Below are 25815 nucleotides of genomic sequence, written 5' to 3'. Positions count from 1 at the left end.
TCCAGGTCACCTACCCTTTCTTCATTAGTGGCATCTTCACCAAGGCCACTAAGGACATTCTCAACACGGGCCAGGCGCGCTGAGAGGGAGAGCAGCAGGTTCACCACCTTGTCCAGGTCCCCAATGAACATCTTGTACTTGTCAAACTCATTGGGCTTGCAGCATTCGTGGATCAACACCTCCACCTCTTCTCCTAATGCATTGTTGAGCTTGATGTCCATCAGTAGACTCCTCTTTGCTTCCTGTAGGGCCTCAAGTTTGTGGGTGAGGCTCCCAATGAGCTCAGCCTGGAGAGACAAGAGGAGATACACAGCAAAGCTTAGTTGGCTGTTAAGAAAGACCCCTCCTTCCCAGTTACATCTGACCTGTCTTTATGGCTCCTCTACTCTATGGACTGGCCCTCCAACATTACAGCACAATATTCTTTTCTTTCCCTGAATGCCTATAGCTGCCTTTCTCTAAACCTGTTCTGCCCTCAAGGGATAACACTATTTGCCTAGTAATGTGCTTCATTCAACTCTGTTAGGTTGTATAGAGCTCAATGGGTGAGAAAACTACAATTTAGTACTTTGTTCCATTGCACCAAAGCTACATAATGTGTCATATTAGTTCTGACTGGTTTTAAGTTTGACTTCATTTATATTAGGCCTACTAGTTTTTTGTTGCAAGAAAAGCAACTTTTAAAATATAGATTGGTTGAGGGGTAGCATAATGGTTATGCAAAGAGACTCCCATGCCTGAGGCTGTGAAGTACCAGATTCAGTCCCCTGCAAAACCATCAACATTCTGGTAGAAAAATAATAAGCAGATTTTTAAAAATAGACTTCAAAATTACAAGATAACAGGGAAAGGATTCCACACTGTTCTCACCACCAGAGTCCTGTGCGCCCCTCCCCCCCAAGGTCGACTGTTATTTCAATAACTAAATATACTTGCTCGTTTTTTCTATGGTCCTACCCTTATCTATACTTTTTACTGCTTCCAAATGTCCTTCCTTTTTCTGGGTCCTGGTCACCTTCCCCTAACATTTCTATCTCTGTGAGTATGGACCAAAATTATTTTGGGGGTACAAAAAAAAGTTTTATTTTTTAACAAGAGCAGGGCTCTATTGTGGCTTTGGTGGCTAAACCTAGGAGCTTCAAGCAAGAAAGTCAGGTGTGCTGCCACTGTGTTTTCTTCTTGGGCTTGAAATTAACCAGATAGATACAGTATTTCTAAATAATTTTATTGTGACTTATTTGTAAATCAGTACTACAGAATAAGTCACAAGCAATGGAGGGAATACTTGTTTGTCCAGAACCTGACTATCTAGGTGCATTCAAGGTTAGTAAGATTCATGTTTTGTCTGCTGCACCATCTCATCATGGGTTATTATCTTTAGCTTTCGTCAAACTGTTTAAGATCGTCACTGCAAAAGACAAATGCAGCATTGGGAAAAAAAAAAGTGTTAGTCCTCAACTGAAGAGTCTGCTCAGAAAAATTCAGGCGGAATAGAAAGAATAAGGCTAATTGTTTAATTTTCCTGGGAAATGTCTAGCAAGCGTGATCATTCCCCATGAAGAAAGCAGCAAGGATTCTGGATGGAAACAAACACTGCCTCTCACATTCCTTCTGGGCAGTGTGAAGTGAAATGTTATCACTCCTGCTTTTCAGTTAGATGAGATGTTGCATTATCTTAAAAATTTTTTTTATTTGATAGATACCTGTAGCCCCACTTCACCACTTGTGAAGCTTTTCTCCCTGCAACTGGGGACCAGGGGCTTGAACCTGGGTCCTTGTGCACCAGGCATGCCACCACCTAGTCCTTTATAATGCATTCTCTAGGCTTGCCACTCAAAATTTTACCATCTCCAATCTTGGAGTTGGCTTTCTGCTTAGTCAAATCAACTTCTCTCATTTTTAAAGCTAAGCAGTGCTCTGGTCAAAGGGATTGACTTATGGTGGTGCTAGGACTGAACTTCCGATGCTCAAACATAAAGTCTGTTGAGTAAACTGCTCTGCTATCTCCCTGAATTCCTCAGAAGGAAAAAAACGGAGGAAATATTTATCAATAACTTGATATGTTTAAAAAAAAAAAACTCATTATTTGGTTCTCAGAAGCTGGTAATGATTTTAAAATTGCAAATGTGTCCTCTCTGTGTGAATGTCACTCAGACTCCTGTGCAGGGCAGCAGTGCTGAAAGGACAGCTACCAAGGAAGCACTGACATAGGATGAGGGTGAAGGGGAGATTTTAAAGCTCACTCAGTCTTTTCTCATTTTTGTTTTCAGAGACATTATGTTGAAGAGACCCCAAGCCCTGTCTGTACAGGGGCTGGTGTGTCATGACAATGAAACTTTTAAAATCACTTTTTTGAAACTTTTAAAATCACTCACAGAATGGAGACAGGAAAGTGAGAACTTGGGGGTTTGTGGAACTATTAGCTTGAGTATCCCCCAAAGAGGAAAGAGATTAGTGCATACAAAGTAGCTGCAGAGGGGGACACTTTCCAAGTGGTGAAGCAGGTGTCTCTCTCGGTGCTAAGCTAGTCAGAGAAAACCCACCACACTGTATTTAGAAGGAAAAGTGTTACAATGGGGGTGTATTCTCACGAGAAGCCATGGAAGCAAGTGCTGAAAGAAAAACAGTTGGGGCTGGGTGGCGGCGCACCTGGTTGAGTGCACACATTACAGTGTGCAAGGACCCAGGTCCCCACCTGCAGAGGGAGAAGCTTTGCGAATGGTGAAGTAGGGCTGCAGGTGTCTCGGTCTCTCTTCCACCCTTCCCTCTTGATTTCTGGCTGTCTCTATCCAATAAAGATATGTCCTTTGGAGGCTACACAGGGTCTTGTGATAAATGTGGTAAACAACTACATTTATATATTTTCATCAAGTTTGGGAGATAATCTCACCCTCATCTGTCTCCTTGGTTCTATAATCAACTTTGACATAATATTTTTAATCCACCACTATGTTAACTAAAGACATGAGCTCCTTTCCACCCTAAGATCTCTATTCCTATCTTTTGGTTCCATTTATTACCATTTTTGTCTTGCTTTATATCTTATTGCCTTTCAATCACCAAGTTGCAGACACTGCTATGATTCCATCCATGTATAGCAAAGAAGCCTTACAGAAGTCACACTTTCTACCTTTTGCACTCCAAACAGATCTTTGGTCCAGAGGGATAAAGAAGACGACTAAAGGGCTCTGAATCCCAATTCCACTAGGACCCAAAGCATTTGTCACCAGGGATTTTGAAGGGAAAAAAAAATTAGATATATAGAAATATAGCTTGATAGCTATAAAGTCGATCCATTATCTGTGACCTTGGGAGAACACTGAAGGGGGATGGGGACACAGAACTCTGGTGGTGCACTGGACTCTCAAGCACAAGGTCCTGAGTTCAATCCCTAGCAGCACATGGCCTAAAGTGATGCCTAGTTCTCTCTCCTGTCTTTCTCATGAATAAATATTCTTTAAAAAAAAGAATTATGTCTTAGGGTTTAAGTAATTTTAAATGTGGAACAACAAGCTGTTACTCTGCAGAACTGGATAATCATATACATACTGCCTCTGAACAATCTTAGGGAATGACCAAGAGTTAAAAAAAGGGGGGGGGCAGGCAGTAGCTCAAGGGCAGTGAGGCAGGTGTCTATCTTTCTCTCCCCCCTCTGTCCTATTCAACAATAAGGGCATGAAAAAATGGCCTGCAGGCAGCCAAGCCCTGAAGGAAAAAAAAAAACTTTCTTGCCTGAGGCTTTAAGATCTCAGGTTTAACCCCTAACACCACAAGCCAAACAGTGCATTGGTGTTTTGCTCTCATTTAATATAGTATTAAAAAGAAAGCAACAAAGAATGCACTAGGAAAGTGTGCATGTCAGGGAGAAAACTCTGTTTTGAACTTTATGAAGAAAATATTAATATGTGGGCTGGTAGGTGGCACAGAGGACCATCAAGCATGAGGGTCCCAAGTTCAATACTGGCATCACATGTGCCACAGTGATACTGAATTTGCTCTAATTAAAAAAAAAATGCTTTCAAAACCAATTTAAAGCTCACATATTTTCAGTTTCCCAAGCAGATGTAAGTGGTACCACTGGGAAAAAAAAAAAATCTCAGAGGGTTTTTACCTGTCACACAAAATCCAAACTCTGCAGCACTTCATACCAAGTCTGCTGTGATCTTTCCAGCCCCTTTGTGCATAACTATTGTGCTGTCTCTCCCCAGTCCTTTCTGTTCTTTAATATCTTATTTCAACATGAGACTTTGTGTTCTACATTATCACTGCAATGTGGCTCTACTGCTGTCCTGACTCCCCCTGAATTCAGGTCACACATATCACTGTAAAGCATGGCCATCCTGGTGTCACTTCAGCATGCTGTGAAAGACATGGCCCATATCCAGGTGCCAGAAGTGGGCAATAAATGGTGCCCAGTGTCACTTCCTGTGATAACTAAATCCTCACTCCCTTAAAAGTCTAAAAATACTTTTGCCACCTAATCCTCAGAATGAGAGCGCGATAATAAAGTGATAAAAAAAGCAGCTGGAAAATAAAGATGGGAGGAGAAACTAATGAGTAATTTGCCACATTGCTGTAAAGCTGAGTAAGTCTGCACATAAAACACAATAAAAACTGTAAAATGTTCAGTTAAAAGATGTTACTGCAACTTGGCACTTATCTCTTTGGGATAAATACAGACCAAATCCAGTGGTCCTACCTACCTTCTTAGTCATGTCGGGAGAGGACTGGGCAAAGAGAGCTCACTTATATAGTGCACCTCACCTGCTTTCTTGTGAGCTGGCCCCCACTGCACTGGAAAAAGCTTAGTGCTTTGGTATTTTTCCTTCTGTCTCTTACTTTCTATATGAAAAAGTTGGGTAGGAATGGTGAAGCACAGCAGTAACAAAAGTAATACAAGTAGCCCAGGAGGTGTGGCAATGGTCCCTCTGTCATAAATAAAATTGGGCCAAGCAGACAATATAATGGTTATGTAAAAAACTCTCATACTGGAGACTAATGGTCCAGGTTCAATCCCCCCCAGCACTACCATAAACCAAAGCTGAGAGGTGCTCTAGTTGCAAAAAAGACTAAATACAATTTATTACAGGAGATCGAGAGATGCTAGAACACAACTCTAGTACATGCAAGTCCCGTGTCCACCAATCTTGAGCTATTTCCCGGTGCTTTATTTGTCAAATTAATTAAAAACCCCAATCCTCTTATCACTCCCTGCTCCCAAGATCTGCATCCTGTGGGTTTAGGATACATAGAGAATAAAGGAAACAGAATCACTCACAAAGTTTCTCCTGGATTTGGTGCCACTGAAAACCACTAACATGCCAGGCTCAGCAAGAGCCCAGTGTTAACAAAGAGTCCTTGTTGGGGACAGGCCTGAGCTGTGTGCAGGGCTGTAGGCAGTGGAATGGCAAGCAGCTCTCCCCTGCCAGCACAGCTGGGCTTACCATGGGAAGCAGCGGTGCAGCATGGTCATGTTTTAAATGCTCACCATTCTGCATTTCTGTAAGAGTATCAATTGCAGTACTCCTCTTTCAAGCGGTTCACTGAGGTAGTGCAAAAGTTGGGGACTCTAAAAGGTTTTTCTCAGAGTCTATCTTTTGGCGGGTCTCTCTTATTCGTTTTGGTTTTCTGATGTGAAACAAAAACCATGCATGCTGTTGGTGTTGGCTGGCCAGCACTGAGACTGGTGTGGGCAGCTGTGTGTAGAATCTGGTGGCAGGGGAACTGGGTTCTAGTTCTGGCATTTAGGAAGTAACTCAGTCCCACTCACCTTCACTTTTGTATACATGCAGACGGCAGTAGCTACTGTTGCCCTGTCTACTCACAGGAGAGCAGTGAGGAAATTACTTCCAGGGTCAGGGAAATGAGTCCACTGAAGGCCAGAGTGAGGTTGGTGATGCAAGAGGCTTCTTTTACCTCTGCCATCAGGAGCCAGAGACCCTGCCAGGTTCTTGTCTATCTGGGAACAGCAGAACAAAGGTCCCCATCCTTTGCTTACCTTCTTTTCATTGACATCTGCCTGCTCCTCTTCTTCATTCACCTCTTCTGTCATGGTTTTGATTTTGTTCAGCAGTTCAGCCTTGGGAGCAGACACACTATAGTAGGCTGGGCAGTTAACCAACACCCCCACTGGCTCCTTGTCTTCACTCCTGGATCATAAAGAACAATGAGTATAGCCAAAGGTAGTACATACTAGAAACATCCTGCCCACTCCAAAATGTATAAAGAAAAATGGTCCACTTTCATGGAAATTAATATAAACCAAGAAATACTTGCTAATAAGTATTATTATGTGTCAGACCCTTGGAGCCACCATTGGCAACACTGGGAAAGGAGTTAGGACTGTGGACTTACCAGATGACTGGCTAAGTCATTTAATCTGACATTCCCTCCCTTTTATAATAATTATAAAAACAGAAAAAAGACAGCATGATGGTTACACAAAGGACTTTCATGCCCGAGACTCAGAAGTCCCAGGTTCAATCCCCTGCACTACCAGAGGCCAGAGTTAAGCAGCACTTTGGTCTCTTTCATTAAAATATTTTTTAAATGATATATGTCATGACTCACTCAGTGTAAAAGTATGTCACAAATCTCAGGCTTTAATTATTTCTTACTCCTCCAGAATTAACCATAATATTTCTAATGTCTACTATAATTGCTGCTTGAGCATTTATCAATCTTCCTTCTCATGTAAGCCCGTTACTTCCAATAAGTCTGGGAAATCTAGAGCTCACTGGTCTACAAACAACAGATACAAAATATGAAATCTACTCATTGATTGCACAGCAGGGGAATTTCTAGGCTAGAGAACAAATCAAGAAATTCTATCACTTGCTAGTGTTTTGTTTTACTACAGTCAAGCTCACACAGTATCAGTCAGAGCCCACCCAGTGAGTAAATAACTTGATGGGAATAATCTAGGATTCCTCTCTTTTATTGATTTGTTATTGGGTAGAGACAGGGAAATTGAGAGGGGAGTAGAGAGGTAGAGACACCTGCAGCCCTGCTTCACCAGTCATGAAGCTCTTCCCCCACAGGTGGGGATCAGGGTCTCAAACCTGGCTCCTTGTGCACTGTAATGTGTGTGCATAACCAGATATGCCATCGTCTGGCCCTCTCTCTATACTGAGCACTGTTCACTCCTGGTGTATGGTGGTGTGAAGATTGAACCTGGGAACTTGGATTCTCAGGCATGAAAGTCTTCTGCACTGTTGCTACCTTCCCTTAAAGAGATATTTCAACTATACTTTTTTTACAGTATTAATATGTGTATCATCATTTTGCTATGGAACAAAAAGACCTAAAATATTTTTTATTCTATTTATTCATTAATGAGAGGGATAGGAGGAGAGAAAGTGAACCAGACATCACTCTGGTACATGTGTTGCTGAGGATCGAACCCCAGGACCTCATGCTTGAGAGTCCAGTGCTATATCAACATGGTGCCACCTCCCAGACCACCTAAAAATTTTTTTTTTCTTCTTCTTTTTTTTTTTTTTTTTTTTTTTGCTTCCAGTGGCTGGAGCTTGGTGCTGGCACTACAAATCCACTGCTTCTGGTGGACTCCCCCCCCTTTTCTTAATAAGACAGAGAGAAACTGAGAGGGCAGGGTAGATAGAGGGAGAGAATAGACACCTGCAGACCTGCTTCACCACTTGTAAAGTCAGTTGCATGCAGGTGGGGAGCTGGGGCCTCAAACCAGGATTCTTGCACAGGTCCTTGTGCTTCATACGTGTTTAACCCAATTTAGCCTGACCCCAGTTTTTTTTTAATTGGATATTCCTAAAAGCAATGAAAAATAGGAAAAAGGCCTAATAAATGTTTTCCCTGAGATAGTCATTGCTTCTTAGGAATGGCAATATATTGCTCATTTCCACCAGTAGGTGGCGCTTGCTGCCCATCTGAAGTTCCTGAGGGAGGTCTCAATACAGTCAGAGCTTGACTTTTACATTGATTATACTAAGAAACCTTTTTCCCCCCACAGTAAGTGGTTGGAATGTAATGAAGTAAACAGAACCACCTAATTTTCACTGGCCACCCCTGGTGGTGGCCTGACAGACAGACCTATAGAAACTCCTCTTCGGGCCCCTGCTGGCACCCACGGGCTAGGCTGGCCTTGCACATTGCAGGTATTCTGCTATGACTGCTTGTTAAGCACACGGGTCCGGAAAGGTTGCTTCACATTAGACTGTTTGCCAAAACCGAACAAGGGGACAGACAAGGTGACCTGTGTGCAGGCTCTACAATAACATCTCAAATCTCCCAAGTACACAGAACTCTGTTCTTTCTTCTTTTCCCATTCTCACCCACATCAAAACATGGAATTCCTGGTGGTAATTGAGTAACAATCAGTTGTCAATTTCTAAAACAAAAGCCCACATTCAGATGAAATCTTCTGTTTGTATTTAGTCTGGAAGCCACAAACTGCTGAGACCTTGTCCGTCAAGCCACACGGTTTTCACTGAAAATAAACTATGGCAGGGTGGGGACACAGAGCTTTGGTGACTGGGGTGTGGAACTATATTCCTATAATCTTGAAAACCATTACTAAATCACTAATAAAACCATTAAAATTTAGAAAAAATCACCCTGAATTTTTCCCATAGTAGTCCTTTAAGGAAATTAAACATGACCTGAGAGTTGGTGCAGTAAAGTGTTGGACTCTCACAATAGATGTCAATCACTGGTATCACGTGCCAGAGTGATGCTCTGGGTTCATGTCTCATTAATAAGAAAAAGAAAAGACTGCCATCAGCCAAGGGTCTGGGGAGAAATCAAAAGGCTGGAAACTACAGACTGCTGTGGGTCCTTTTGCCCCCTGGTGGGGTGTGAAGACATGGGTAGTAAACACTGTTCAGGGAGCTTCAGGAGCTGAGGTGCATAGGCTGGACAGATTTCCAGAGCATGCCTTCTTCAAATCTGTCCTGATTTTCAGGATCTGAGCAAAGCCCCACCTCAACTCAAAGGTAGTCCATCTACTTCTCTAGTTTTCTTCCTTTTTCTAAGGCTCAAGTTCCCTCCAGGTGGCCTGTCATGTTCGCTGCTCCGCTCTCTTAGATGTGACACAGGACAGGCAGCAGTGCATCTGCTGAAGACAGAGTTCTGTGTCATCACTAGGAGAGTAGGCATGGTCACAGGGCCAACTTCAAATCTAGGCACCATCACTTATGTTCCCTACTTTCACTGTGCTTCAGTTTCCTAAAGTATAAAATGGAGATACAATCGCTACCTATCACAGAAGGCTCTTGTGCAGATTAACAGAGATATCTACAGTAACAGGTGAGGAATACAATGCTTGACACAAAGAACATGCATGGGTGTTGTTGGCAATTATTCTATTACTACACCTTTGTGGTTGGGCAAGTGCCAGGTCAGTCTGACCCACAACCAATTCCTCAGAGTAATTGCCTAAGGCTGAGATGGACTATTAACTCTCAAGTGAGGGCCTTTGGAAACTGGAAAACAGGACAAGGAATCAGTCTCTTTTGGGACATTACCAAGGACTTACCTCTTGCCTTCCTGTCCTAGGCAGGAGACAGTTTTCTGCATGGCCTTCTTCTTTATGCCATTTTCTTTCAGCACAGAAACATCCTGGGGAAACAGACCTTCCATCAGGTCCATGGTTGTCTTCATGCGGGAGTCTGGGTCCAAAATGACTGCCAGGGATTTGTCTTGGTGGACAATTTCCTTGGCTAGTGTCTCAGTTCTGATATCTTCCGTGCACTTCTGAGGCCCTGTGGTAATGTTCTTGTTTCTATCCTGAGACCCATCAAGGATTGTGTTGTGGCCGAAGCTCTGGGTCTGCACAGGAGGCTGCTTTCCTTCAGGCCTAGCAGTTTGGACCACAGCATCTGTGGTGAGGTTCAGGTTGGCCTCATTGGTCTCTGAGCCCTGGAGAGCAGGTTGGGATCTGGAAGCCAGTGTCTGAAGACCAACTGAGCAGGCAGCTTCAGGCCTCTCCTTGGCAACTGTCACCTTGGCAACTTTGCTGGAGCTGCTGGGGATATTAAAAAATAAAGGAGTCAACAGAGAATGAAGGAAGACTGGGGATCTTTCTACTTCAGAGAAAGCTGCAACTTCTTCCCACATCAGGAGTGTGATGAGGAGGGGGTGGTGTATGTACTCTTAAGGCCATTATTCCTCCAAACTGCAGATTCTTTTTTTAAAATTTTTTTAATTATCTTTATTTATTGCATAGAGACAGTCAGAAACCAAAAGGGAAGGGGATGATAGAGAGGGAGAGAGACAGAGACACCTGCAGCCCTGCTTCACCACTCACAATGCTTTCCCCCTGCAGGTGGGAACTGGGGGCTTGAACCTGGGTCCTTGCACGTTCTAACATGAATACTCAACCAGGTGGGCCACCACCCAGACCCTGCAGATTCTTTTTTTTAAAAATACTTTACTTATTTTGGATATAGACAAAAATTGAGAGAGGGTGGAAAGATCAAAAAACAGCAACAGGGAGTCAGGCGGTGGCACAGCAGGTTAAGCGCACATGGCACAAAGCGCAAGGACTAACGTAAGGATCCCGGTTCGAGCCCCCGGCTCCCCACCTGCAGGGGAGTCACTTCACAGGTGGTGAAGCAGGTCTGCAGGTGTCTGTCTTTCTCTTCCCCTCTGTCTTCCCCTCCTCCATCTCTCTGTCCAACAATAACGACATCAATAACCACAACAATGTTAAACAAGGGCAACAAAAGGGAAAATAAATAAAGCTTAAAAAAAAAAACCCAACAAACTCATGTAGCACTGCTTCACCACTTGTGAAATTTCCCCTCTTGTAGGTGGGGATCAGGGACTTGAACCCAGATCACTGCACACTGTAATATGTGCATTTTACCAGTTATGCCACCACCCAGTTCTGAAACTGCAGTTTCCTAAAGTGCTTTAATTGGCCATATGAGGTTGTGTGTCTTTTGCTTTGTAGACATGGATTCCAGAGTTTTCTGAAAAGTTCAGATGACTCTTGTGGTGGTTAGAGGAATCACCTCAAAAGTGGTATCAGGCAATGTGTATTCTGGTTTTTTAAGGGATCACTTGTTCTAAGAAGGGTGTGTTAGGAAAAAGCTTCTTCCCTATTCTTCTGGCTTCCAAGATCAGGTGCTTTCTTAAACACCACTGACCTTCTGCATGTACCTGTGTGTGGATAACAGGGCCTGTGACTAACTGGGCAGACCAGTTTACCTTTTGAGATTCAGTATCAGGAAGCCCACTTCCATTTGCAGAAGCCAGATGCTACAGGATGAATTCTATCAGTACTAAAGTGACCCCTTCATCTTCTGTCTGCCTGCCTCTTTGGCTCATTTCTCTTCTCAAATATATTTTAAGTCAAAATATATTTGTCTTATGAGAGAGACCAGATCAGTACCCATTCATTGGGGAAACTGACGATTCTTCCTAGCCGACTGAATCCACATGGATCCCAGTCACTTTCAAAGCCAGCAACAAGCAGCTCCTGACAGCTTTCAACCTGACGCTGTTGACTGGCTACGGAAGAAGGGCAAACGCTAGAAGAAGAACTGCCCAGCTCTGGCTTATGGTGCGGGAGATTGAATCTGAGACTTTGGAGCCTCTGGCATGAAACTTTTTTTGCATAACCATTATGCTATCTTCCCAGTGCCTTTGGATCGATCATTTCTTCACGGACTCAACATAGGCAGGGCAGAGGGACATGGGGTGTGTGTTATGTTTATATCCACAGATGAGCAATATTGCCTCTTGGGCTCTGGTTTTCACTTCACTACTCTTACCCCCTGGTGCTCAGTGACCACGCAAGGTAAACAGATGAGCCAGGTCTGCCAGTCACATGAGCTCTACTCTAGGCTCTCCCATAGCCAACAGAAGCCTCGGAGGATGCTGGAGGGAGGCAATCCCAAAGTGTTTTTTAATGTGGCCTAGGCAGCAATCCCAGGACCTTGGAGCAAGTGCCCCACAATAGAGCCACTTCCTTGGCACAATTACTACTTTATATTAGAGAAGACACCAAAGCACCATACCACCATCCATTCTGAGTCCTACTTGTTTTTGTCTCTGGTGTCCTATGGTAGGACCCAGGGCCTCACACATAGAAGAATGTGTGCTATATCCACTAAGTGACCTCCCTGGCTCTGTGAAAAATCTCACGTTAATGCAGAAAACCTTTCTCCACTTCAGCTGAAGCCTTTCCTCCAGAGTCTGCCTGCTTACCTAGTGTGGAGCTCCCTGTAGCCCTCGTTGTCCAGCAGTGCCTCGTACAGAACTTGTGGTGGAGGTGGAGGGAAGGCAGCTGAGTTACCCACGGGGCTTTCCTGCTCTGGGGGTGGGGGTGGGGGTGGTGGAAGAGCATCACAGGTGGGGATGGAAGTGGCATTTGGGTGCAAGTCCTTCACAAACACTTCGTCGTCATAGTCCTCCTGTGGTGGTGGGGTCGCCCGTAGGACCGACTCGGATATTCGCAGGGAGATCCTCCCTGGCGTGATTGGGGCTCCCAGGGGTGTGTCTGGGTCTGAAGTGCTGCTTAAACTTGGAAGATTCTGCTGGCCTTGATAGTGCTTCAGGTTTGCAGACTCGGGTGGGGAGGCTTCCTCAGGCAGACTGTCCTCACGGACAGAATGTGCCCACTTCATCCATGTTGGGGGAGGCCGCTGAGGCAGGGAGACCCTCTTCCTTGCTCCCTCTGCTGCAGGCTCTGGGCTGGGTGCCTGGGCCAGGCTGGGTGCCTGGGCCAGGCCGTGGCCATTGCTTCTGTGGGTCACTGCTGGGGTATACGGTGTTAGAGGCTGCTTCCTCACCTGACAGTCTCTTCTGGGTGGTGGGTCGCTGGCTGCTGGTGAACAGAAGCTAGAGGGGACTGGGGATGGCGGAGATGGGCTGAGTGGGGTCAGCACTTTGGCCCTGGAGTCTGTGAGAGGCCCCTGTGTCCCCGTGGGCAGCGGCCTGGGGCCAGGTGCTCTGTTGGCTTGCCCCTCATGGTCCAGAGCTCCAGGGCATTCAGTGGGAGCCAAGGAACTGGTGACCGAGTTGTAGCCTGAACTACCCCAGTGAGGGCTAGGGGGGTGCTTGAGTAAACCCATCTCTTCTTGGCCTTTTTCTGAATAGCTGAGTAACCTGGTATGGAATACAAATGCAAGAGTTACACACAGGGCCAAAGGATCATTTCACACAGGGAGGACAAGAGCCCCAGAAACTGCAGTCACCTCCTAGCTGTTCTGACAAAGAACCAAGTATAGACTGGGAGTGGGGGTGGGGGGGAGTGGAGACCTCAAGCAGTAGAACATAGGACTTGTAAGCCTTGCAGCCCCAACTTTGATTCCTGATACCACATGGGCCATGGAGAGTTGAACAGAGCTCTCGTCTCCCACCCCCATCTATTCTTTGTCTTCTTGCTCTGATAAAAATAAATCTTGGGAAAAAAAGAGTCAAGTCAAAATAACATAGCAGGCAGGCATATAAACTACAGGCATTCACATGGCAAACCTGGGCGGGAAGGCTTTCCCTTCACTAGCCTGAGGACTGTCCTGCCTTCGTGACGTAGCATCGGCGGGTGGGCTCCAGCAGGTCCATTCCTTGGGCTCCTTGTAGGAGCTGACTCTGGGGAGCATCTTACCTCCTTCTCTCCTATGTTTCCCACGGGAGAGGTCTGTTTGAAAAGGTAAGCTGCTCAAGCTGCAGACTTTATTGACTGCTTTCTCTTGCTCTCCTCTTGTTTTTACTTCATCTCTTTCTTTTAAAGATTTTATTTATTAATGGGAGTGATAGGGGAGAGATAAAGAACTGGTACTTGTGCTGCCAGAGATAGAATTCAGGATACTCGAGTCCAGCACCTGAATACTGCACCACCTCCTGGACCATGAATTTTCATTTCTTAAAAGGGGTCTCTCTAAAAACTAATAAGCAGTTACCCTCTGCAGAAAGATTGACAAGAACAAGCAGATGTGCCTCATTCATGGTGATTTAAACATCTGTCCTCAAGGCTCCAGGAAAAACCCAACAGCTTTCAATACAATTGCTGATGTGTTCTAAAGGGGAGGGGAAACTAAAGAAACCAAATGGGTCTGTGGGCACCACTTGCCTGCCTGCCTGCCTGCCATGCAAGAGTGAATGCTAAGTCAAATAGTCTCCAGCCAGCTGTCATGGCCTGTGAAGTTCACTTTTGCAGCTCCCTGACTAGTATGCCAGTGGACCTGGAGAGCAGATGGCACTTTTCATTTCACAGTTCCTGGTCCTGAGGGAGCTATGGCTCCATCCTAAGTCAGAGCTTGGCGCAAGCCTGCCAAGAAATCCTTGTGGTGCCAGGCAAGGACAGGGTGGCATATGGAAGGAAAAGACTGCAAAGAAAATAAATTTAGCTTCTTTAGTGCTGATATCTTTCATTATAAACACAGATGGTTGAATAAGGGCTCTCTCTCAGATTTGCCAGCCCCCCCCCCCCCCCCATCCATTTCATTCAGAGGCAGTTTCTGCACCAAGAACCTCTCAGAGTCTAGGCTTGGCTATTCAGTTCTTGATGGGTTCCCTAATGGGGAGACTAGAAACCCAAGAGATTTGCTGGGGTTGCTTTTATTTCTCATGTCACATTCATTTCGGCATCCCTGGCAATTGGCATGAAGTCCTTTCTCAGTATGTCTTCAACATACAATGTTCTTTCCTGCCCAGATACTTTTTTTACAGACTGTAGGGCATGGGCAAGGAATGTCCAGCTTATGAGTCTGTAAAAACATTTGGTCTGCTGGTGCTAAGGCAACTGGGACTTTTTTCATAGCAACACTAAATGCTAATTTTAAAAAATTATTTATTTATTCCCTTTTGTTGCCCTTGTTGTTACGTTGTAGTTATTCTTCTTGTCATTGTTGGATAGGACAGAGAGAAATGGAGAGAGGAGGGGGAGAGACACCTGCAGACCAGCTTCACCACTTGTGAAGTGACTCCCCTGTAGGTGGGGAGCTGGGGGCGGGAATCGGGATCCTTACATCAGTCCTCGAGTTTTGCACCACCCGTGCTTAACCCACTGTGCTACCGCCTGACTCCCATACGTGCTAATTTTTAAGTTGATGATTTTGTATTGCCTGTGAATGATGTTACAAATATATATATCCAAGTGGCCTTTGGCAGGGAAAAAAAAATCCCTACCCCTGCTTCAGGGAATGAGCTAGATTTAACATAGTATCTTCTAATAGAACCCCGAATGAAATAGAATCTGATGTAATTCCTTAGATAACCTTCAGTTACTTACTCAGAGATTTAGAAAGCCTGAGAATAAGAGAAACAGTACTAAAACATCCTACAAACTGGTATATAACAGTTCTTTAAAGAATTCAGTAAACTTTGAGGTAATGTTTTTAGCTTATGTTTAATCTTAGTTTATAGGAATGTTGTTAAAATTGAAAAAATTGGAAAATAAAATATATGTATATATACATATACACATAGATCATTATGGAATCAGCCCATATCAGTGACCTTAGGAGAACTACCGCAGTTTCCAATGGAGGGGGTGGGGATACAGAACTCTGATGGTGGGAACCATATGGGATTATACCCCTAATATTTTACAATTTTGTAAATCAATATTAAATTACTAATAAGAAATAAATATAAAAAGTAGTACTTTTGTCAACATGAGTTTGAAATGATCTCTTTAGGATCCTGCTTTCAATTCTTCTGTGCATATATGAAGGAGGACTATAGGAACATATGACAGTTTCTATTAAGTTTTCTGAGGAATCTCCATACTGTTTTTCATTGCCCTGCACCATTTTACAACCCCACCAATAGTGTACAAGGTTATTTTCCCCACATCATCAGCCACCCTAATGGTTAAGGAGGTGCTATTTCAGGGCTTTGGTTGTATTTCTCTGATGGATCACCTTTTCTTATATGTATGCTTGTTGGCTGCTTATCTGTCATCTTTGGAGATAGGTCTGCTCAAGCCCTTTTTTCAGTAATCAAGGTTATTTGCTTTTTTTTAGTGGTGAATTTAATCTCATCTTTGATTTCAAAGCAGTTCCCTTCTAGCACTGCTTGAGTTCGTCAGTAAGCTTTCTCCTGGCTCTCTGTAGCTTTTAATTAATGCACTTGAACTGGCCAAAATCCTTGACCTCACCTTAAAATTTTTCTTCCCTTTGAGCACAGCTACAGTAAGTAGCAGCAGCGTCAACTGTGGGACACTGCATTTGGCAGTAAAGAAAGGAACTTAAAACCTACTTCCTGACCACACTGACGGTTTATCAGTGATAGTTATCAGGTTGAGAGATTGAGATGAATATATAGAGAGAAACATGACTGAGTAAAATATAAGAAACATTAAGAACTTGTCTGAAAGAACCTGGTATAGACCAAATCTTGAACAACTCCACCAAAATACTGTTAAACAAATTCAGTAAAGCTGTCGGATGTACAACCTATACACAAAAGTCAACTGTATTTCTATATACTAATAAGAAATTAAGAAAGAGGGTAGATAGCATAATGATTATGCAAAGAGATTCTCATGCCTACATCTTCAAAGTTCCAGGTTTAATACCCTGCAATGCCATAAGCCAGAGCAGTGCTCTGGTTAAAAAAAAAAAAAAAAAAGAAAAATTATGAAAGTGATACAATTTTAAAACTACCAAACAAAAAGATGTTACCATGTGCAAGGACCTGGATTCAAGCCCCTTTCCCCCACAGGGGGCAGGTTTCACAATCAGAGATTTACTCATATACATATAAAGAAAAAAAAAAAAAGACTACTTTATGACCTCATTTATCTGTAGAATCTGAGTATAAACAAACAAACCAACCAAGATCACAGATATCTAGATAAGATTAATGGATGTCAGAGTAGGCTGGACTGCTGGATGAAGAGCTTGTGGAGGGTCAAAATAAATGTGATAGTAACTATATTAATCAAACTACTGCATATATGAAAACCAGGAGACTCAATCTTAAGTTTTAACACAAGAAAAAAAAATTAAATATCTTCTTTAATTTAATGAGAGAGACATAAAAAAAGCACTGCTCAGCTTTGGCTTAAGGTAGAATGGGAAATTAAACCCGGGACCCTCAGAGCCTCAGGTATAAAAGCCTTTTTTGCATAAGCACTATGCTATCTCTCCTGCCCACAAGAAAAATTTATAACTACATATATAGTGATGGATGCTAAATAAACTGTGATCATTTTGTAATACGTGCAAAATATAAAATCATATTGTACAGCTGAAATTAATAACTAATATGTCAACTGTACCTCCATCAAAAATGAAGTGATCCATTTAATGTATTAACAGATTATAACATAACATATTACAATAATGGCGCTTCTTTAAAACTACATACAAGCAAATAGTTCCAGGATAAACTTGGAAAATCTGTTTCAGGGGCTGGAGAGACAGCACAATGATTATGCAAGACTTTGATGCCTGAGGCACCAGAGGTCCCAAATTCAGTCCCCAGCACCAGCATAAACCAGAGCTGAACCGTGCTTTGGTAAAAGAGAAAAAGGAAAATTTCTATTCCAGTTTATGTGAACAATTCAAAATTTTAAGAGATTGTTGTAATCATGAGGTCCTGAGTTTGATTCCTGGTATCACATGTGCCAGAGTGATGCAATGATGTCTTTTCTCAAAAATAAATTCAAATCAATTCTGAGACCAAGGAGGTAGCACAACTGGTTTACAGAACAAACTTTCATGCCTCAGGCTCCAAGATCCTAGGCTCAATCTGCCATAAACCAGAGCTGGACGGTGCTCTGATAAAATAAAATAAACATATCAAATTCCTTTTCTACTTGAGAAAATGACTTGAATGGCAAACTTTTTGCTTAAATGACTTCCTGCTGTCTTCTATTCCCTAAGTGACTAAAAATTATGACTGTGGGAACTTCCTATGACTTTGTATCGCTCTTTGAGGCTATTGAGGTGATGCACATTCTCCCCATTCCTGACCACATGAGGAGTCCACAGGCATGAGAGCAGCAGGACATACTGAGAAGAGCACTTTGTGCTGAAGCTAAATCATCTCAACAGTCCACGCTTAATACCTATTTTGATTAAGTATCATTTTTAGAGAAAGGCAGCAATAAATGAAAAGGAAGTTCCCCAACAGTTTAGACAAAATGAAAAAGCAGTACATGGTATTATGGCATATGGAATGGCACTCTTAAACTTTTCATACCAAGGTACACAAACATTTATCTTAAGGCAGAGTGCATTAGAAATACATCTACTCTGGGCTGGAGGTAGCCAGCATAATGGTTATGCAAAGAGACTCTCAAGCCTGAGGCTCTGAAATCCCAGGCTCAATCTCCCTACACCAGCATAAGCCAGAGCTGAGCAGTATTCTGGTAAAAAAAATAATAATTATAATTATAGTATTAAAATTAAAAAAAAATACATCTACCTACCTAGATCCAGGGCCAGCTGGACAACATGGATTCCTCACAAAACCGAAGCCATTTCCTTCTCCTGAAAGCATGTCCTTGAAACACAAGACAGACACAGTAGTGTTATAGGCAGACCCGAATTTTCATTTACCAAGGAAGTGGAGTCAGAAAGCAGAATGGACACTGATTGGAGAACTACTATAACTTCCAGCATCAGGGTAGTATACTTCTTACCAGTGAACTCATTTCATTCTGAGCCTCAGAAAGTATTGTTAACCTTACTGCATACTAAGGTGGCAGGCTCAAACGCATCAATTTTCTCAGGGTTTCCAGAGGCATGGCTAGGATCTGAACCTCAGTTTCCTACCAGCTGCCTCTCTCCTAATCTTTCTAAGCATCTAACATCTTTCTAAGCAAGACCAAGTCTGATGACAATTATCTCCATGTTCAAAGCCATTGCTATATTTGTATGAAGAATAATGCTGAAAGTTAATTGAAAGGGCTAACTTTTAAAAGCAGTAATAGGGAAAACAAGGGAGATGATAGAAAACGCTTATTGAATTTAAGAACAATGTCAAGTGTTCTTAGTTTATAATTGGATATGAATGAATCTGGTCTATAATAGGGTTGAAATGTACTTTCTCTAGGAAAGACATTCACATAATGTCAAGAATCTTGAGGATTTTTCAATAGGCATTACTTGCCATCATAGGGCTTTACTGCTCTGAGCTAATCCTCCCCAACCCCAATAAAGAGAGGGGGAGGAGAAACTACCACAGCACTGAAGTTGTCTTCAGTTTGGTGGAGAAGAGGGCACCATCTATTTTGCTAACTTTTTTTTAACCATTTTTTAAAAAAATATTTCACAAGTTAGTGGCAGGTTGTGGAGGAGAAGGAGAGATGCCAGGGCATCACTCTGACATCCAGAGCTGGAGACAGAACTCAGGACACTCATGCTTGCAAGTCCAATGCTATATCCACTGCTCAGCTCTGGCTCACGGTGTTAGCAGAGTTTGAATCTGGTACCCGGGAGCCTCGGACATGAAAATCTTTTGCATAAGCACTATGCCATCTCTCTGAACCTCTTTGGTTCTTAATAGGAATAATACTGGTTTTCTGAAAGAGTCATGGTCAGCTTTTGAAGACATCAACTGTGGTCCATGAACAGGTTCCTGGTGAAGACAATGCTGTTGTGGTTGGTAATGTGTTTACATTTCAATTACTTAAGACAGTGTGAGACAAGCAGGAAACAGAAAAATTAAATCTGTATATAGCCTGTAAATGTGATTTCAGGGACCAGAGGCAGCTCAGCAATTAAGCACATGCCTTCTGTGTGCGGGGCCCTGGGTTTGATCCCCAGCACTGCATAGAATATGGGGTGGAGCTCTGGCCTTTCACGGGCAAGTGGTTTAGTGTTAGAGTGTACACCTTCCAAGCATGGAGCCCCTGGCACCACAAGAAACAGAGTCAGTTGGAACTACATGGATGATTGAGCAATACTTTGGCATATATATATATATATATATATATATATATATATATATATATATATATATATATATATGACTTAATTCCAGAAACTTATTTCATTATTTACTCAGGCCTAAGTGCTGCCTTCTACCCCATTTCATTTGTTCCCAATCAGTGTAAGAAATGCTAATAAGCAATAAAATCACCAAAGGTGGGCGTCAGACAGTGGTGCACACATGGTTCAAACCCCTAGTCCCCACATGCAGGAAGGTAGTTTTATGAGAGGTGAAGCAGGGTTGCAGGTGTCTTTCAGTCCTATCAAGATAAATAAAAGAAGGGGGGAGGGGTGTATGTGGGGTAGGGGACAGGAGAAAAGGTTTCTGAGAACGGTGGATTTGTCATGCAGGCACTTAGTCCCAGTGATAACCCTGGTGGCAATTAAAAAAAAAAAGCCACCAAAGGTAATGGTAGCATCGTTATAGAGGAGAAACACAAGATTATTATTAGTAACTGTGGCTTTCCTTAGAGAATTTACTATGTGCTGCTAGACACTCTGCCAAGTACCCCACAACCCTCAAATTATGTACTTCAAATTTCTTCTTTAAATCTTTAACAGTGGGGAGAAAGGGGGTTGTTGAGATTCCTAGAGATTGTTAACTTACTCACAGTTAAGTAAATGGAATGGCTAGGATTTAAACTACAATCTCTCCCAAAGTGCAAGACTTTTCTTTGGCGCTTCAACAGGGTGAATGGTGGTTGGGCTCGAGGCACTCAGTCCTCAGTTGCTCTGAGAAAAAGGACCCCCATGTGTCTCCCATCCATTGAAAGATCACTGCAGGGAGTGAAAATTTCTGGTCTCTGTGAAACCTATTGTCCCTCTAAAGTCTTTACCTTTGTTGACATTAATGTGCAGCTTTGTCAATACAGGCAAAGCTTCTAGGTCCCTCTATGAGCTTCTAACATAGTAACATTTAAAGATATTTTCCTTTTCTGTTGCCTTCTTTGCAAATAAGAGTTAGACCCTGTAAATGTCTACTTGAGAGGACTCTCTGGATCTCCTGTCAATCAAAATACTATTTAGATGATGGAAAATGCCTTTAGAGCTTAGCAAAAGCCCAACGAGTAAAGAGTTTTTGTTGCATTTACTTGTTTTGAACACATATTTACTGTTAAAGGAGGCCTTTTTTTTTCTGTGTACTGATAAAAAGTATCAAGTACTATGACAATTTTGCGAAAAGCAGTAGCTATGGGAGAAACAGGTAGACAGCTCTATCACATGTGCATGGTACTGTGTGCTTAGCCGGGTGTGCCACCACCCAGTCTCTATCAATAGATACTTTTGAAAAGTCTGTTTATTTTACAAATTATATCTGATTTTCAACAACTTGACTCAAAAAACATACCAGTTCTTCTTCTTCACTAGGTATAACACATTTAAAACTGTAAGCCTGAACTGGTAAGATAGTTCACCTGGAAGGGTGCTAGGTTTGCTATGTGACCCAGGATTGAGTCCCTGGTATAATACCTTGAAGCACACTGTAGCACTGAAGGAAGCTTTGGTGCTATGATGACTCTCAATCAGAAAAAGATGGCCTGGATCTGCAAAGCCGTAGGTAGGAAGGAAACTAAAAAACAAAATAACCTAAATTCTTAATTCTCAGTCTTGCTTTGGATTGTAAGTTAGATATACTAGTATCTCCATGATCAATGAAATATAGAAATGAATATATATATATCAGAGCAATGTTCAGTTCTGGCTTGTGGTGCCATGAGGGATTGAACCTGGGACCTTAGAACCTCAGGCAAGACAGTCTTGTGTGTATAACAATTATGCTGTCTCCTCTGCCTTGAAGACAACAGTATTTATGTTGTCTGGAACATCAGTTTCTAGTATCTGCCAAAAAGGAATTACTCACTTGAAGAACCTGAAAATGTTATTTAAATGTAACAGTAATCAATAAATATTAACTTTTGCTGCCTCCTTTCTCTCCCATTTTTTTTTTTTTTCCTCCCCTTCGTTCAAGGAGGCAGCATGGTACAGTTATTTCAAGACTGGAGCATGGGGAAGATTTCTTACCCTTCCTATACCCCTGTTCTCTCACTCATAACATACAGATAATATTTACCTCTTTGCACAGAGGTCAGGATTCATTTTATGCTTATTAAACACTTAATACAATGGCTGGCACATAACATACATTGTCACACTGTTAGATGGTGAATGTTATATGTCAGAAACTAAGGGCTCTGGAGAAAAACAACAGCGAGAATTAGAGAAAAGTTGAATTCAGTATCTAGGAAAAAAAAAATCCCAACCATAAATCTTATTTCTTAGGTTTCTTTTTTCATAAGTTTCTGCTACACTTTAGATCTATGCAATTAATAGGTGTAAATTTCCATCCCCAAAGTAGAAATGTTTGAATGTTTCTCTGTAGCTCTGCAGGGTCCACTTACTTTAAAAAGGTTAAGGTTTTTTTTTTTTTTTTTTTTTTTTAAGGCAAGAATTTGACATACCCCTTCCCCTCCACTAATATCCAGTTGCTCTACAAATTAAAGGAGAGATAATGGGAGAGTCACAGCCAGTCAGGGACAGGCCCAGGCCTGCTGGATATCTGAGCAGATCTCAGCACTAAAAGGCAGCCTCCTGCCTTCATCATTTAAGGTCTAAGAATGATCAATGTTTTATGAACAAGAGTTGGTTTTCACAGTCTTTTTTTGAAACTGTCCTCACTATTAGACTTTGGAAAAGGTACTCAATTACACCAAAAGTCTGTGGAACCCTGATCTTCTACTGCAAGACCTGGCTGGCAGGGATTGCAGTATTTGTTTGGGATGTCATGGACTGAACCTGTACTAGAAATATACTATCTTTTGGAACTCAGGCAGACAGTCTACAATTCATGTGATTTATCATGGTTCTCTAAAGCTATGATGAGAAACAGGTTTATTAAACACTAGTGGTAAAAAGTTCCTGGAAGTTAATTCACATAGACATTCAGGTTTATAGCCACTTAAAATAATAACTATACCATACAAACTATGTGGAGACTAGTGTTGCTTTGTTTCCATCGGTTCTACAAATAAGGCAGATGATGAATGCATGAAGAAAAAGACCATGTCCGGGCCAGTCTAGGCGTAGGCAGACCTGGGAGGGGTGTAAGAGGCTGGCAGCTTAGGCAAAGAGCCCTGGCTCTGTTACAGTCTGGGGGAGGATCGCCTATTTTGGGGATTTGTAGGAGTAAAGCAGCACAAATAAAGTTTTGTTTTAAAAGTATACCTTTTTGAGGGGCCAGGTGGTAAAACAGGTGGTAGAGCAGACATGTTACAATGTACAAAGACCCAGATTCAAGTCCCTGGGGCTCAATCTGGGTGGGTGGTGGGAAGCTTCACAAGTAGTGAAGCACTGTCAGAGGTGTCTCTCTTCTTCTGTGTCTCCCGTATCTATTCAATAAATAAATGAATATATATGTATACATACACACACACCCTTGGTATCACAGAACCCAAATTGAGTAATATCAACATATAAAACATATGAAGAAGGTGCCTACATGTTACAATGTGCAAGAACCCAGGTTTGGGCCCCTGGTCCTCACCTGCAGGGGGAAAGCTTTGCGAATGGTAAAGCAGAGCTGCAGGTCTCTCTCTCTCTCCCTCTCTCTCTCCCCCCCTACACTCTCGATTTCTGGCTGTTTCTATTCAGTATTAAAGATACTGGAAAAAGTAAATAAAAGAGAGGAAGACAGACACCTGCAGACCTGCTTCACCGCTTGTGAAGTTACCCCTCAAGTGGGAACTGGGATCCTCACACTTCGTACTATGTGGCTTAACCTGGTGTGCCACCGCCTGGCCCCATCTCCCTCTCTATCACCCCTTTCCCTCTTGATTTCTGGCTGTTTCTATCCAATAAATAAAATAAAGATAATTTAAAAAAGGTGCCTAAATATTCTATAATTACCTTCCTAAAAGATCTTCAAATAGTGGGAGTCCAGCGGTAGTGCAGCAGGTTAAGCGCACATGGCGCAAAGCGTAAGAACCAGCATAAGGATCCTGGTTCAAGCCCCCGGCTCCCCACCTGCAGGGGAGTCGATTCACAGGTGGTGAAGCAGGTCTGCAGGTGTCTATCTTTCTCTCCGCCGCCCCCCTTCCCCCTGTCTTCCCTTCCTCTCTCCATTTCTCTCTGTCCTATCCAACAACAATGACATCAGTAACAATAATAATAACTACAACAATAAAACAACAAGGGCAACTAAAGGGAAAAAAAATCTTCAAATATTATAAAGTGGAATTTAGAAGAATATTTTCATTTCTGTGCCTTAGTTTAGCTCTTATTTCCCAGTATACCAAGCTTGAAAAATATTTTTAGGGGAAAATAACATTTGAGAATAAAAATAATAATAGCATCTAGTAGGGAATAAATAATAGATGATGATTTGATTTTCACCTAAGCATTTCTATTTTCTTTAAATCATCAGGACAAAGAAAGAAAATACTTGTCAGTAAGCTAATAAAGTCCATCAAACTAGGTAAAATTTCATGGTACATACATAGATTTTAAAAGACTTCTAGTGGTAGGACAAGGAGTGGAAATGAGCTATTTTTCATTCTGGGGGTATGGTGGGGGGATAATTGAAGACTTGTAGGAGACTGGTTCTATAGATCTGGGGGGGCATGTAGGTTTATACCAAGGAGAACATATTTCTGAGCCAATAATATCTAGGAGGGCTATAGTATCTTCTCTCAGAAGACTGTGTATGTGTATTTCAAGAGAAATACCACAAATTCCTCAGGCAGCAAGTGGTGAATCTTTGAGATAGTATCTTTCAACCATTGCCTCCTCCAGAGTCCCCAGCCCTTCTTGTCAGTATCCTGTCCATCCTTTCTTGCCTGGCTTAAGTATCACCTTCTTTCAAAGAGCCTTTCTCAGATCCCACAGTTAGAATCAATCACTTTCTCTCTGTACTGTCTCTCTATCCCAAAGCATTCACTAGTTGTGTATATAAGTCCACATTCACGGATCAATTATAAACCTCAGAAACACTTCACTTCCCACTGTAGTTTCATTAATTCTGTGCTTTCTGTACAGCATATGCTCTACAAAGGTTTACTGTGTGTTGACTTTGTTGTCAGATAAGCAATCTGAGAAGGGGTGGGAGAGAAGCACCAACATCTGCATGAATTTCTAGTACTTAAGTGTGAAGGAAGCACAAGGCAGGCAGTGATCTGTGGTGGAAGTAAGACTTGAGGATGGGTTAAGAATTGGGGAAATTGGGAATTGGGCGGTAGCGCGGCAGGTTAAGCGCACATGGCGCAAAGCCCCCGGCTCCCCACTTGTAGGGGAGTCACTCTACAGGCGGTGAAGCAGGTCTGCATGTCTATCTCTTACCTTTTCTGTCCTATCTAACAATGATGACATCAATAACAATAATAACTACATCAACAATAAAAATACAAGGGCAACAAAAGGGAAAATAAATAAATAAAATTAAAAAAAAAAGAATTGGGGAAATTAATACATACCTGTAGCTCAGATTCTAGTCCTAGCTCTGCCTGGAATCTCCAGCAGAAAGTACTTGACCATGTTCACGGTTCATAGATTAGAAAATCCTTTTATGTGAGAATTTTAAAGTCTATGATTCTCCTAGCTTATCAGGATAGTGCACAGGACAGTTAGAAACCAGAGAGATGTGGGTTTGTTATAGATAATATACTCTGCCATATAGGATTAATTGTGAGGATTAATGAGATAAGGAATGCAAAGTATATGTCAGAGAGTCTAGAACTCAATTATGATAAAAATCATTCATACTCACTATTTTATAAATGCAAAGCTCTAACAGAAATGGGATTTAAAGCTAAAATATTTTAAATAGTACTGAATCACAGTATTTCATGAAGTTTAAAAAGTAAAGAAAAAAGCAAAGTATGTGGCCCAGAAGTAACACAGTAGATGAAGTGTTGGACCCTTAAGTGTGAGCTCCTGAGTTCACTTCCTTGAAATG

General features: G+C 42.3%; 1 protein-coding gene across 5 annotated transcripts in view; it reads right to left on the bottom strand.

The window, feature by feature from the left end:
* The window catches only part of SHROOM3 (shroom family member 3), a 384232-nt gene that overhangs the window by 5590 nt on the left and 352827 nt on the right, over window positions 1–25815 (bottom strand). For 4 of the 5 annotated variants that reach the window (XM_060187904.1, XM_060187905.1, XM_060187907.1 and 1 more), the window contains 5 exons: window positions 18365–18438; window positions 12190–13089; window positions 9512–10000; window positions 5999–6149; window positions 15–287 (listed from right to left, as the gene is read on the bottom strand). In XM_060187904.1, coding sequence (XP_060043887.1) covers window positions 15–287; window positions 5999–6149; window positions 9512–10000; window positions 12190–13089; window positions 18365–18438 — 1887 coding nt within the window. The remainder of the gene's footprint in view (window positions 1–14; window positions 288–5998; window positions 6150–9511; window positions 10001–12189; window positions 13090–18364; window positions 18439–25815) is intronic. The other variant, XM_007519854.2, reaches the window with a different exon arrangement.

Source organism: Erinaceus europaeus, chromosome 3 (genome assembly GCF_950295315.1).
Source record: "Erinaceus europaeus chromosome 3, mEriEur2.1, whole genome shotgun sequence".
Classification (NCBI taxonomy): Eukaryota; Metazoa; Chordata; class Mammalia; order Eulipotyphla; family Erinaceidae; genus Erinaceus; species Erinaceus europaeus.
Note: the sequence above shows the minus strand (reverse complement) of the source record. Positions and strands in the feature narration are given on the sequence as shown.